The sequence below is a fragment of the Macrotis lagotis genome, chromosome 1 (genome assembly GCF_037893015.1).
Source record: "Macrotis lagotis isolate mMagLag1 chromosome 1, bilby.v1.9.chrom.fasta, whole genome shotgun sequence".
Lineage (NCBI taxonomy): Eukaryota > Metazoa > Chordata > Mammalia > Peramelemorphia > Peramelidae > Macrotis > Macrotis lagotis.
Window position 1 is genome coordinate 774,157,857 of NC_133658.1, and position 14,173 is coordinate 774,172,029.

A 14,173-nucleotide genomic window follows, 5' to 3' on the forward strand; every position below is an offset into this window, starting at 1 on the left:
TTTGTTTCATGCCCCTTTCCCTCCAGCCCCAGCTTCTAGATTTGCCAGGATATTGTGAATGCCAGTATGGCATAAAGGAACTAGGAATCAGAGCACTTGGCTTTGAATTCCATGCCTGATACTTATTATGAGACAACAGGTCATTCTGAAACTAAGTTTCTTCATCTATAAAATGAAGATAATAATAATTATTTATATAATTTATATATATATATATAATTTATCATAATATATATATATATATATATATATATATAATAAGGTTTGCAAAGGGCTTTCCTTACACAATCCTGTAATATTTGTCATTTGCAAGACTTAAAGTGCTATTTGGGCAGCTAAGTAACACAGTGGATAGGGTACTGATCAGGAATGAGGAAGACTCATCTTTCCAAGTTCAAATCTAGCTATGTGACCTTGGACATGCCACTTAACTATATCAGTTCCTTCAGTACCTTTGCCAAGGAAATCCCAAATGGGATCACAAAAAAATCATAGCACTGAAAACAGATGAACAGCCAAAAAAAAGTGACATTTAAATGTGTGTAGTTATTATGGAAAGGTAGTAAAGGTGTAGTGGACAGAAGGTTGTGATTGCAGCCAAGAAGATGTGGGTTCAAGTCCTTTTCATGTAAAAGGCTCTCTCTGTAACTAGGGGTAAGCCATTGAAGCTCTCAGTGCATCCAGACAATTTTCTAAAGATTATAAATTTCAAACAAGTTGCTGGACTGTATCAATGGAGAGAGTTCTTTACATCCCTCTATGAATTATAGATACAATCAATATTGTTTATTATATACCTACTCTGTTTAAGACACTGCTAGTTGTTGAAGATACAAGAAAAGACCCAATTCAAGCTGTTATTGGTGGGGGTTGGAGCAGTGGAGAGAAGAATGTAGAGTATAAAATAAGGAAATAGACTACACATACACAGAAAACCATGATTCAGTGTAAGGTATGATAGAGAAAAGGGGAGAAATCCAGATGAAGTACTCTCAGAGCTTCAGTTTTTATCGTATCTTCCTATAATATAAAAGAAAACTCCAGTAAAATAGCTTTTGTGTCGCAAAATTGTTAGTTTCAGAAAATGAAGTTGCCCTTTGTGAAGTTGGTACAGCTTTGAATTTGTCTGCTGATGGCTAATAGTGTCATTAAATGAAAAGGGATTCAGTTGTATCATATCTTAATAACACACCTCCTAGAATGGCAGGGGGAATAAAGGAGACAACAACAAGAAATGTCATTAATCCATTCCTTTTGCCTCCCTATTCAGTCATCAGTGAAACTCTTTTCCCATTGTTCCATTACTCTGGCTCCTGGTGTCATAGACAAATTTTGATCTTACTTTGTGTGTCTCATGGTCCATAAATACTGGAGATATTATTTGTATGTGTATACATGAGTATTTACATAAATAGATATATGTCTTTATGTTCACACACCTTTACACACACACACACACACACACACACACATATCATAGAGGAAATGCAGAAATTGAGAAGAGCTATCGGTAACAGTTCTAATGACTGTAATAGTTGTAAACCTGTATCATCAGCAATAGGATGTAAAGCTTTAAGTAATGCTACTATTAATAGAAAGCTCTGCTTTTTTCTTTTCCTCCATCATAGGTGATTCATACAGCAGCAGCCCAGATAGTACACCTATGGGCAGCATAGAATCACTCTCCTCTCACTCATCAGAACAAAATAGCACTACTAAGTCAGCTTCTTGCCAACCACGGGAAAAATCTGGAGGCATTCCCTGGATTGCGTCTCCACCACCTTCTAATGGACAGAAAAGCTCAGGTCTCTGGACGACAAGTCCAGAATCAAGTTCTAAAGAAGATGCATCCAAAACAGATGTGGAGTCGGACTGTCAGAGTATTGCATCAGTCACTAGCCCAGGGAACATTTCCCCACCAATAGATCTGGTCCAAAAGGGACTTTATGGACTATCAGGTCTGAAGAGATCTGCAGCTTCCTCCCTCAGATCAATTCCTGCAGCTGAAGGTAAGCAATGCAAAAATTATACTTTTCTCTTGTCACATTATCAGTTACTGGATTATTCAACATTATTAAGCAAGAGAAAAAACTAAGGAACTAATGATGTCTATTACTTTGCTCATGTACTTCTGTTTAAAAGAGCTCCTTTGCATTTTGACTTTTTTAGCTAAATTTCTCTATCATGGTGAAGTGACGCCATTTTAAAAATGCTGAAGTTTATGATTTCCTTGAGGATGGTCTACTGTGCACTGAATATTTTGCACATTTTCATTCTGGTTGAAAAAAAATGGCCCATACCCCTTTTTTTTGTAATGTACATGCACTAGGTTATTAGCTTTATTATGTCTTCATGATTTTGGGGTTTTCTTTATAGGAAACAAAAGCTACAGTGGATCCATTCAAAGCTTAACTTCCATAGATTCCAAAGAGACACCCAGAGCGCCACCAAATCCTGACCTTCCTCCAAAAATGTGCAGGAGGTTGAGGTTAGACACTACATCAAGCAATGGATATCAGCGACCTGGTTCAGTGTAAGTGATGAGGATCTTAGGATTCATTTTAAATTTTTTAATCTTCATTTTAATATTAAATAGCATGATTAGGTTAGCAAGAATTCTAGGAAACCTTGAGATTTGAGGTTGTAACCAAGCTGAGTGAACTTAGACAACTTAGTTTCTCTTGTTATCTGCTAGATAAAGAATAAAGTGATCTATGTCCCTTCACGAGACAATTTTAGAAGCTCGTTTAGGATTAAAAATGACTATTATATAGCAGGAAGAATTCTGGACTTGGAATAAGGACTGCCTATGTTAATATCCTTAGTTAATAGCTTCTGAGTTATATATAGGCTGTGATCCACATTGGTTCTTATGTTGATAAAATCTTAGAGATGTAATTTAGAATCAATATTATGAATGTAAATTGGGTATTAATATTCTGATGGTTAGGTCAGAATTAGAAGTTATAAGACCATGTGGTGAACTTTAAGTTCCTTAAAAGAAAGCTATAGATTCATTTAATAGACAGCTACATAGTTCTTCAATAAGACACTCTGATGCTGGTTTATATTGTTGATATGAGTGTCTTTGGGTGTTTCCTCTCACCATCATTTCTTTCCCTATTATCTTTTTTTGTTTTGTTTTTGTGAGCAATGAGCTTAAGTGACTTGCCCAAGGTCATATGGCTAGTAAATATCAAGTATCTGAGGCCAAATTTAAACTCAGATCCTCTTGATTCTGGTGCCAATGCTCTATCAACTGAGTTACCTAGCTGCCTCTTTCTCTATCTTTATCCCCCAGCAGCAGTATAGTAGTTAGAGAGGTAAAATTGGAGTTGGAGAGATCTGAGTTCAAATTTGGACTAAGATACTGCTAGCTACATAACCCTATATGTTTTAATTTCCATACGTGAGGGATCTTAATGGCACTTTCCTTCCAGGATCATATGAGATAGTATTTGTAAAGCACTTAGCACAATGTCTAGAACATTAATACAAGCTTGTTCTCTCCCCTTTCACTGTTAAGGTACCATAGCTGCCATAATCAACTCACCTGACTCCCAGCCATTTAGCATCATCTTCTCTGGGTCACCCACCTCTGCCACCTTCAAAACACACACACACACACACACACACACATTCTCACATAGTTCCTTCAGTGTAAAAATCAGGGCTATACTTCATTTAGCTCATTCACCCTTATTTTCTTGCCTAGGTACTTAATTGAAAACAATTTCTGCCAAAGTACACTCCTTTTCACAGAGGGGAAAAAAGTGAGTTGGGACAGGGGAGAGGAAAAAAAATATTAAAAATGTGATGGTTACTTGAAATGAATTATTGAGTAAATGAATGGATAGGAGAGGTGAGGCAGGTATGAAGCATGTGTTGGATTATTAATGATTCAGAAAGAGTGAGCCAAAAAAAAAAAAAAAAGAAGATAAGGCAGGTACCAGAAAGAAGAGAAGAAGAGAAAAAGGGAGGAAGGGGGTATAAAGAAGAAGGAAGAAAGAACAAAAAGTGGAAAAGGCAAAAAAGAAAGAAGAAAAAAGGAGGGGAAAATTGAATCCTATCCCAGTTTTTTTTGTTATATAAGACTTTTTTGAAAGTTCTTATGGTTGGTGGTAAGTTACAGCTTCATATCAGGATAATTTATCTTTTCATAATTTAAAATCTGCTTACCATGACAGCCTGGACTTTTCCTGATCAAGCAAGCACTTTTTGGTTTACTTAAAAACATGTTCAAAAGAGCCCTGGATTTGGAAGCAGAAGATTTGGTTTCAGGTCTGGCTTTGTTATTTATTACCTAAGTGACTTTGGCAAGTTACAATAGGTAATTTGAAACAAATGACCTCTGAGGTCCCATTCACTACTAACTTTATAATCCCATAATCATTTATTAGAAGCCTGAAGAAAAAGGTAGCAGCAAGTTCTGTGTTTATTATATAAAAGCCATGTCAAACATACGAACATAAGTAATGGCACACTAGATCAAATCAGTGATCAGTCTGAGCTAGAATTCTCTTCCATTCAGCAATGCAGTAGTTTGTTTTGCTGCAATAGGTCTCTAAAGGGTAAGGACGTGTGTTTTAAATTTAGCAGTCCTAATTTTAATCTGTTGCAGATCACTTTGCTAAACTATTGGTTCATAGTATCAGTGACAGAAATTCATTAATTCATTCTTTTTAAAATTCTTTTCATTATACGTAGAAATTTAATTGTAGGGGTGGCTAGGTAGCACAGTGGACAGAGCACCAGCCCTGAAGTCAGGAGTACCTGAGTTCAAATCCGGCCTCAGACACTTAATAATTACCTAGCTGCGTGGCCTTGGGCAAGCCACTTAACCCCATTTGCCTTGCAAACACCTTAAAAAAAAGAAAAAGAAATTTAATTGTATTGGTTCTAAAATAAAGCTATTATATTGTTAAATATTTGAATATTATCTTTAATCAATGGCTGAAATTTTAATTAAAATTGAATTTTAAGTAAACATACTAGAGAAAAGACAGATGTGTCTATTCTGGTCTTCCTATATAATGGTCAGATATACATATGTATATAAAATGTTTCCAGGAGTTAAAAATAGCATATTTGTGTTCCATCCTAGCTCTTTATCATAATATATTTTGAAGTCTAAAGAATAAAAGTAGAAGCAAAATAGACTTATTTTTTCTCAATTGCATGTAAAATTTTTTAACATTTTTTAAAATGTTGAGTTCCAAATCTTCTCCTTCCCTTCTCACTCTCCTCATTGAAAAGGTAAGTAATTTGTTATAGATTATACATGTACAGCCATGCAGACCATTTCCATATTATCCATAAAAGTGAACTTTAAAAAAATTAAATAAAAACATGATATTCTCTGCTAGTATTTACTTAGATTTTTAAGATTCATGATTTCAGTGGTTTTGTTCTACATTCTCCATAGATTCTAATCTTTTATTTTTGTCTGTATATTTCCATAGAAAATCTACTCAATATGTTGACAGCTTTGATCTTTGTTTTCTAAAAACTATTAAATATGCCACTTTACTGTCCTCCTATTCTCTTTCATTCTCACTATATGACCAAAACATTTCGGAGGTGGGTGGTAGTTGGATGGAATAGATGTATAAGAAACAGAATTGATAATATTTGATAATTGATTGACTATGACAAGTGAGGAATACAGACATGTCAACAGTAATTCCCAGGTTTCATACATGGGAGACAGGACCTATGTGGTATTATCACAGAAATAAAAATTAAAGGATGAATGAGAGTAAGAATAGAGGATGAAATAATAAATTCATTCTTTGGCTAGTAATGTGTTTTGAGAAACTTTGGACATCTAAGAGGGAGAGTCTCAAATGACCATTATCAGATAGTCTAGTCTGGGGCCCAGAAGGAAAAGAACAAGATTAAGACAAATATTTGGGTCATTTTTATAAAAGTAGTATTTGAGAGACTCTGAGAGATAATGAACTTGCCAAGGGAAAGAGTAGAGAAAGGGAATAATAGCAAAGGAAACTGAATAGGAGCAGCTTGATAGTTGGAAAGAGAATCAGGAGATTATGTTGTCTCTAAAGCAAAGGGAGGAGGCAATATATCTAGTAGGAGGATGTAATCAAAAGTAGCAAAAATGCTGAGAAGTTAAAAGGAAAAAGACTGAAAAGCAGCCATTGGTCTTGATAATTAGGGGATACATCCTGATGCTAGAATATTTTCAATAGGAGAGACTGTGCTTGTTGTTATTATTTGTCCATGCTGGCCAGAGAAGTGGAAACTGTCTTTTTAATTCTTTTGGAATCTTCTATGACAAAATCTTGAAATCAAATTGTGTCTCTTCCACTATGAATTCCTTTTATATATACTTACACACTTCCATCCTTCCATCCATCCATTCATACATACATATATACATACATACACATACTTACATGTATATGCTTAGATTTATATGCACATTGACAAACGTGCATGCATATATGAATATATAAAATCTTTGACAATCATCTTTGTAAAGATTAGCATCATTAGTATCTTTAGTGTAAATGTCATGATCACATATAAATTATATGTGTTTACATGTGGTATATATATATCTACTTATACACACACATATATATGTATATGTATGTGCATATATATATATACACAGTCTCCCCTTTTCCCTCTCAATTTTATGTCTGTGCATGTGTGTACATGTATGATAGATAAATTTAGTCATATGCAGCTATACTTTCTCCTCTCTTCTTCCTCATATAGTTACCAGCTACAGATGTTTTATTTTCAAATGTGGTGATTTCACTATTATCACTAGTTTTGAAAAAAAAAAGAAAAAAGAAAACAGATTACTATAAAAATTAACAAATATTTTCTACTTAGAGTATGGCTTGCCCTCCTGGTTTCATCTACAAAGAAAATCAGACTGATCTAGTTGGATGTCACACAAAAGCTTATTTTCTTAAATTCGTTATTCTGTTTTGTGTGTGTTAGTGCTACTGTTGTTTTCTTTTCCAGTGTTTTATAAATGTTTTATAAATACTCTAAATTTGTGTTGCCCTTATCTGTCATATCCCATTACTAAATAGCAGGAAAATCAAGAGTCCATTGGTCCTAATGGTTTCTGATCCTTCTTTAGTCTTATTGTGGTAACTATTTTCACAGATAATTTCAGAATCACAAAATTTCAGGATAAAAAGGGACCTCAGTGGCAAAGTATTTCACTTACTGACTGTAGATAAAAGAATCCCCTCTACACAATATTCCTGAGTGATGTTCCCATCTTTGCTTAGTTCTGCATTGATAAAAAAAAATTAAAAGATTAAAGAAGACTGACTTTCTTGGATAATTTTAATAATAAAAACATTTTCCTTCTTTCCCCTGGCATCAAGCTTTAATTTATTTCTTTGTAGCTTCAGTCAAGGACAAGCAGGATAATTCTATTCCTTTTCCCAAAGGACAGCCCTTCAAGTACTTGAAAACAACTACTACATGTTTTTTAAGTCCTGGCACTAACATGAGACACTTCACCATGCTGTTTGCTCTCCTCTTGACCCTCTCCAGTTTTTTATTATAGTTCCTAAAATTTGTTAATTTCTCTACTTCATCATTTGCAATTTATGTTGGTCGGTGGGCTACATTTATCTTTATGGTCCTCTCTTTTCAAAGTCAATCATACAAATGGTGTGAAATGAAGCTTCTTGTTGCTTTTGGTGGCACTATGGAACCAACTCTGCCCAACCCTCTTGTCTTCTGTCTGAGGAGAACAAGCTGGCCATCCTTTGATTCAAGTATAGTTCTTTTATGTATTTTGCTTCCTTCTTTATCATCATGATCATCAACAACATCAATAAAATCTTCATCAGCCACAACAACAAAACAACATTGCAGGAATTTAAATAGGGCTTGAAGGTTTGCAAAGTTTTACAAATGTTATCTCTATGCTGACAACTAGATGCTAGTATTATCATCTTGATTTTAGAGATAAGGAAACAGATAGGTTAAGTGACTTACTCAGAGTCCTAAACTAAGACAGTATGTGAGGTTGGATTAAATTCAGGGCAGTCTTCCTGTTTTCAAACCTGCTTTCCATCCATTGACTAGCTTTCTCATTTGAGATTCTTAAGATAAGGGACCACCTTTATTTTCCTAACCGCACAGTGTCTGGATTACAGAAGATGTGCTCATTGACTGATTGACCCACATATTAGCTATTTAGGAAGTAGTTAGAGATCTGTTAATGAGGGCAAACAATAGTTAAATTTATGTAATCTGTATCCCTATATAAAGTCCCCTACTTTAGAGGCCCTATCATCTTATCCTAGTATTCTCTTTAGGAATTTAGACTTACCAGCACAGTGGGATGGAGTAGGACTTTCTTGGAAAAATAGGTAATGTTTTTAGTTGTCTATGCCCTGATTTAATTCTCATTTCTCTTTACATCAAGTAAGATCATCATTTAAGGATGTAGAATCCATGCCATTTTCCTTATAGTTAAAAGTTATCATTGGTTAAACTTCATGAATTTGTTGATTCATGATTCCTGAGTGAGTCTGTCTGTCTATCTATCTATCTATCTATCTATCTATACATATATTTATATCCTGATAACTGGGTCTGACATTAAAAATTATGAGAGATAATTTAAAGAGCAGTTCTTGCTAAAACATAGAGTTAAAGGCAATACCTTGTACTTTGAACTTGAGTTCCTTCCACCTCGTGGTTTCAAAAGATGCAACAATTTTTAGAACCCTAAGCTTGTTGATAGCACTGATGTTGATTGGGGTATCTCTTTTTTCTTTTTCCCATACTAGTACAGTGCTTTACATATAATAGGAAATTATTAAAGGGCAAAATAGATAAATGGATTAGAAATTTTCATTTCATCATTTTTAATAGCTTTTTGGAGAGGAAGAATGAAGTTAAAAGAAGAACTCACATAAAAAAAGCAAGAAAAAATAATAACAAAATTCATTTGGAAAAAACAAAAAATCAAAAATATTCAAAGAAAAATGAAAAAATATAAAGGAAGGAGGTTTAGTAGTACCAGATCTTAAACTATGTTATAATGTAGTAATTATCTATCTGGTGCTGACTTAAGAAATAGAAAGTTAGATCAATGGAACAGAGTAGACATATAATTTACAGCAGCAATAAATATACCAATCTTGTATTTGACAAGTATAAAGACAAGATTTGGGGATAATAATTTATTTAGTAAAAAAAAATTTGTTGAGAAAACTCAAAAGCAGTACGGTAGAAATAGGGCATGGATCTATATCTTATATCATTTACCAAGATAAGCTCCAAATGTTAACCTGATCTAAATATAAAAAGAGATTTATAAGAAAATTTGAAGAACATAGAACATATTGCACATCAGACTTATGGATATATGATCAGTTTATGAATAAAAAAGAGAGAAAGCAAAGTTAGGTATAAATGGATAATTTTGATTACATTAAATTAAAACTTATTGTATAAATAAAACAAATGAGGATAAGATCAGAAGGAAAGCAGATAATTGGGGAAAATTTTTTATAGACAGCTTATCAGATAAAGTCTCATAGCTAAATATATAAAGAACTTTGTCAAATTTATATAAATACAAGTCATTCTTCAACTGATAAGTGATCAAAAGCTTATGAACAGGCAGTTTTCCAATGAACAATTTTAATAACTTTATAGTCATGTGAAAAAATGTTCCAAATCATTATTGATTAAAGAAATGAAAATTAAAACAACCTTGAGATAGCATTTCACACCTACCAGATTGGTTAAAATGATAGAAGGAGAAAAATGAAAAATGTTGGAGAGGATGTGGAAAAATTGGGACACTTATTCATTGTTGATGAACTTTTGGAGAACAATCAGGAATTATGTCCAAAGAATTATTAAACTATCTATACCCTATGACCTAGAAATACCACTATTCTGTCTATTTCCAAAGATGATTAGGGGAAAGGAGAACCTATATGTTCTAATATTAATGTAGCAGCTCTCTTTGTGGTAGAAAAGAATTGGAAACTGCAAGGATGCTCATGAATTGAAAATGGATGAATAGCTTGTTGTATATGATTTTGATTAAATACTACTGAGTTATAAGAAATGATGAACTCAGTGATTTTTAAAATTTATTTATTTTTGAATTTACAATTTTCCCCCCTAATCTTGCTTCTTCCCCCCACCCCAAAGGCTGTCTGTTAGTCTGTACATTGTTTCCATGCAATACATTGATCTAAGTTGAATGTGTTGAGAGAGAATTCATATCCTTAAGGAAAAAAATAAAATATATGAGGTAGCAAAATTACATAAAAAGATAATAGTTGTTTTTTTTAAAATTAAAAGTAATAGTCTTTGGTCTTTGTTCAAACTCTCTGGATACAGATGGTGTTCTCCATCACAAATACCCCCAAATTGTACCTGATTGTTGCACTGATGGAATGAGCAAATCCATTAAGAATGATCATCAACCCCATGTTGCTGTTATGATATACAATTGAACTCAGTGATTTTAGAAAAGCATGAAATAATGAAGAGCAAAATAAGCAGAACCAAGAGATCATTATATACAGTAAAAGCAATAGTTTTGAGAATGACTTTGAACCAAAGTTATTTTGACCATTATAAATACCTACATTAATTACAAAGGATATATGAAGAAAGATGCTCTCTGTATATTAAAAAAAGAAATGATAAACAAAAATATGTATAGAATAATTTTACATGCTCACGTTTACAAACCCCTCTATTTGTTTCTAATTGTTACCATCTGTAGAACAGGGTGTGGGAAAGAGAAAAAAAGAAATGTTTATATTTGTTGCATATTTGAAAGGAAATTCAAGTTGTACATAATAAATTTGTAGTTCCATATGCAATCATCATTTTTATTGTACTGTACTATAGAAATACTTCTTTTATTTCATACATTAAAAATAATTTTTTTTAAAAAGCAAGTGGCTTATAGCAAGCACATATACTGAAAGGTTGGGTTAAAAGTGTCATTTATAGTTAGAAATATGCTTCTCATTTATAAAACTATTTCACTTGAAGTTCATGCTACTCTTTTCACATTTTTGCCTTACAACTTTTTTTAAATGATACAACAGAAACTTATGATGAATGATTTCCTGGACTTATAGTAAAAGGGTCCTTTGAAAAGCAAATTTAAAAACATGTATTTTTGCTTCATTTTCAGAGTGGCGGCTAAAGCCCAGCTGTTTGAAAGTGCTGGTTCACTTAAGCAGGTTTCTGCTGGACGGTAAGTTCTCTAAATATAATCTTATTATATTATTGAAAATCTTTAGCAATGTTGGCTTGCTGCAATTATTAAAACCATTTACCTAAATAAATATTCTACCTCTGCTTATATAACTGCAAAATATTTATGCTTAGATAAATTCAGTGAGCTTATTAATAAAAAAAGATTAAGTTATTTAGTTCCTCAAGCACAACCTAGCTGGTTCCTATACTTCAAGTTTTTAAAGACTGATCTTTTTGCTGTTCATTCTATATGACTATTCCATATCTTCATTCCTTTTCTTTCATTTGCTTTCCCCATGCCTGAATGCTTTCCTGCCATTTCTACTTCCCTGGCTCCTTTCAAGATTCAGTCGAATCTTCTTTCCTGCCAGAAGCATTTCTTTATCCTCCCATTACTGGTGTTTTCCCTTTGAGATGACTTTACATTTATGTGTTTATATGTACATTTAGTTGTTTTCATAATTTCTCTCTCTAGAACCTGAAATCTGAAGGCACAGGTTATGTTCTGTTCTTTCCTTATCTCCCTGGCACTTAACATAGAGCCGTCACTTATTAGGCACTTAACAAACACTACATAATAGAGTAATTGCTTTAAAGAAGAATGATGTCAAGGAATTTTTCATTTCACTCATTTCACATATCAGCAAGCTTATGTTTAAGATTTTGTAAGCTAGACTACAGCAATCTGTGAACTGAGAATCTGCTAAAAGACCAGACTAGTTTTCAAAGAGGTTTTGGAATTAAAGACCTAATAATCAACATGTGCTGGATTATGGAGAAAGCCAAGGAGTTCTAGAAAAACAGCTTCACTGACTACACCAAAGCCTTTGTGTAAATCAGAACAAAATGTGGCAAGTTGTCAAAGACATGGGAGTACCAGACATCTTCCTTGTTTCCTGAGGAATCTGTATTTGGTCTAAGAAACAGCAATTAGAATCAAAGATGGACCACTTGATGATTTTAAAATTAGAAAAGAAGTATAGCAATGTTGCATATTGTCACTTTATTTATATATCTTATATTCAAAGAACATCATGAGAAATGATAGACTGGATGAATCACAAACTGGAATTAAGTTTGCTAGAAGAAATATCAACAATCTCAGCTATGTAGATGATTCCCCTCTGATAATAGAAAGTGAAGAGGAATTAAGAAGCCTCTTACTGAGGGGTGAAAGAGTCAAAGCTGGCTTGAATATACAAAGATCTTAACACCTACTCCCATCACTTCCTGACAGATAGAGAGAGAATTAAAAACAATGTCAGATTTAAATTTTTGGGCTCAAAAATCACTGCAGTTGGAGACTGCAATCATGAAATTAAAAGACACTTGCTCCTTGGAAGGGAAACTATGGCAAATCTGGACAGCATGTTCAAAAACAGAGGTATCACCTTGCTGATAAAAACAAGTCCCATAGTCAAGGCTATAGTTTTTCCAGTAGCAATGGATGACTGTGAGAGTTGTACTATAAGGAAAACTGAGCATCACAGTATTGATACTGTCAAGTTGTGGTGTTGGAGAAATCTTTTTGAGAGTCCCTTGGAGAAAAAGGAGATCTTAAAAAATATAATTCAGTCTGTTCATTGGAAGATCACATACTGAAGTTGAAACTTAAATACTCTGACCACACAATGAGAAAAAAAAGTTACCCTGATATTAGGAAGGATTTAAGACAAAAGACAAAAGGGACAGCATAGGATTAGAAAGATAGTGTCATAGAAACAAGGAACATGAGCTTGGACTGACTTTGAGAGAGAATGGAGATTAGAAGGGTCTGAAGTGTGATCTCCAGTACCGTCTGGAAAAGTTGAACATGATTTTAAAAAACAGCAATAGAATGATTGAAGTTGAGAGATACATATCTATCTAACATTAATGGGGAATGAGTCATTCCATATAATTGAATTTTTCTGATGTCAAGAACATTTCCTCTTTAAGTTCCGTGTGTGTGTGTGTGTATGTATACATGTATGTATGTGTTTATGTAACATTTTAATTCTTTTTATGAAAATATTTTTCTAAAGATTATTGTATACTTAAACATGATATAAAACATTTTGAAACTTTCTTGCTAACTCAGAGTTATCGTTATTAAAATCAGTTGTTATATTATGCTATTAATTGCAATGATAACCTTCTAGGTTTTTGCTATTTTCTTTTACTCAGTGCTTTAGAGTATTAAAGTTTTGAGTTTTGTCCCTACTTATTAATAAAATTTTTTTGTCTTTTCCCTTATGTTGATCTGTTCATCACCTTTTTTTCCCCTTGCTTTCATTGCTTCTACCTCTAGAAGCCTATAAGAACCCTTTCCTTCTTTATGACTTTCCTGCTTCTAATATGCGAATTAGAACCACAGGACCTAAGTTGAATTACAGTAGTAACTAAATAAGAATAAATAATTTATGGGATAGAGCCTGAAGAATTCTCCTCTGATTAAAATATACAAATCTGTTATATAGACATTTATGTTTGCATAGTCACTTTCTTAAAATTTCTTGCTAGGTTCTTTGCTGGTCTGGATGTTTGAGATTGCCACATAAGCTGCCTGTATAAATGTTATGTTATTGTCTTGTGTTTATTATCCAAAGCTGTCCATTTTCATATATCCACTGGTTTTGAATCCTTTTAACCTTCTCTTGACCATGACTAAAAATCCCTTCTGCTAAATTGTTTTGTCAAACTACAGAAAAGTTTGGTGAATGTCTTTCCTTATTCTTTGCATTTGACTTACCATATGGAGCAAGGAAAACATCACATATATAATTATGTAAGAACCTGATTCTAGGACTTGGGTATGAGGATTCACATTTACCTTTAAATATGAAGTAACTGTGTTGATTCCCTTTGAAGAGCTTAACTTTTGCAGGAACCTTGGCCCACAATTTCTATCTACCACCAGATGGCGATATGTTATTAGATTGCACTAACT

The 14,173-nt window shown here is 33.3% G+C and overlaps 1 protein-coding gene across 1 annotated transcript in view; it reads left to right on the forward strand.

The window, feature by feature from the left end:
- Positions 1 to 14,173, forward strand: part of ARHGAP42 (Rho GTPase activating protein 42) — a 387,607-nt gene that overhangs the window by 356,852 nt on the left and 16,582 nt on the right. The window contains exons 20-22 of the mRNA XM_074216537.1: positions 1,629 to 2,009; positions 2,377 to 2,533; positions 11,180 to 11,242. Coding sequence (XP_074072638.1) covers positions 1,629 to 2,009; positions 2,377 to 2,533; positions 11,180 to 11,242 — 601 coding nt within the window. The remainder of the gene's footprint in view (positions 1 to 1,628; positions 2,010 to 2,376; positions 2,534 to 11,179; positions 11,243 to 14,173) is intronic.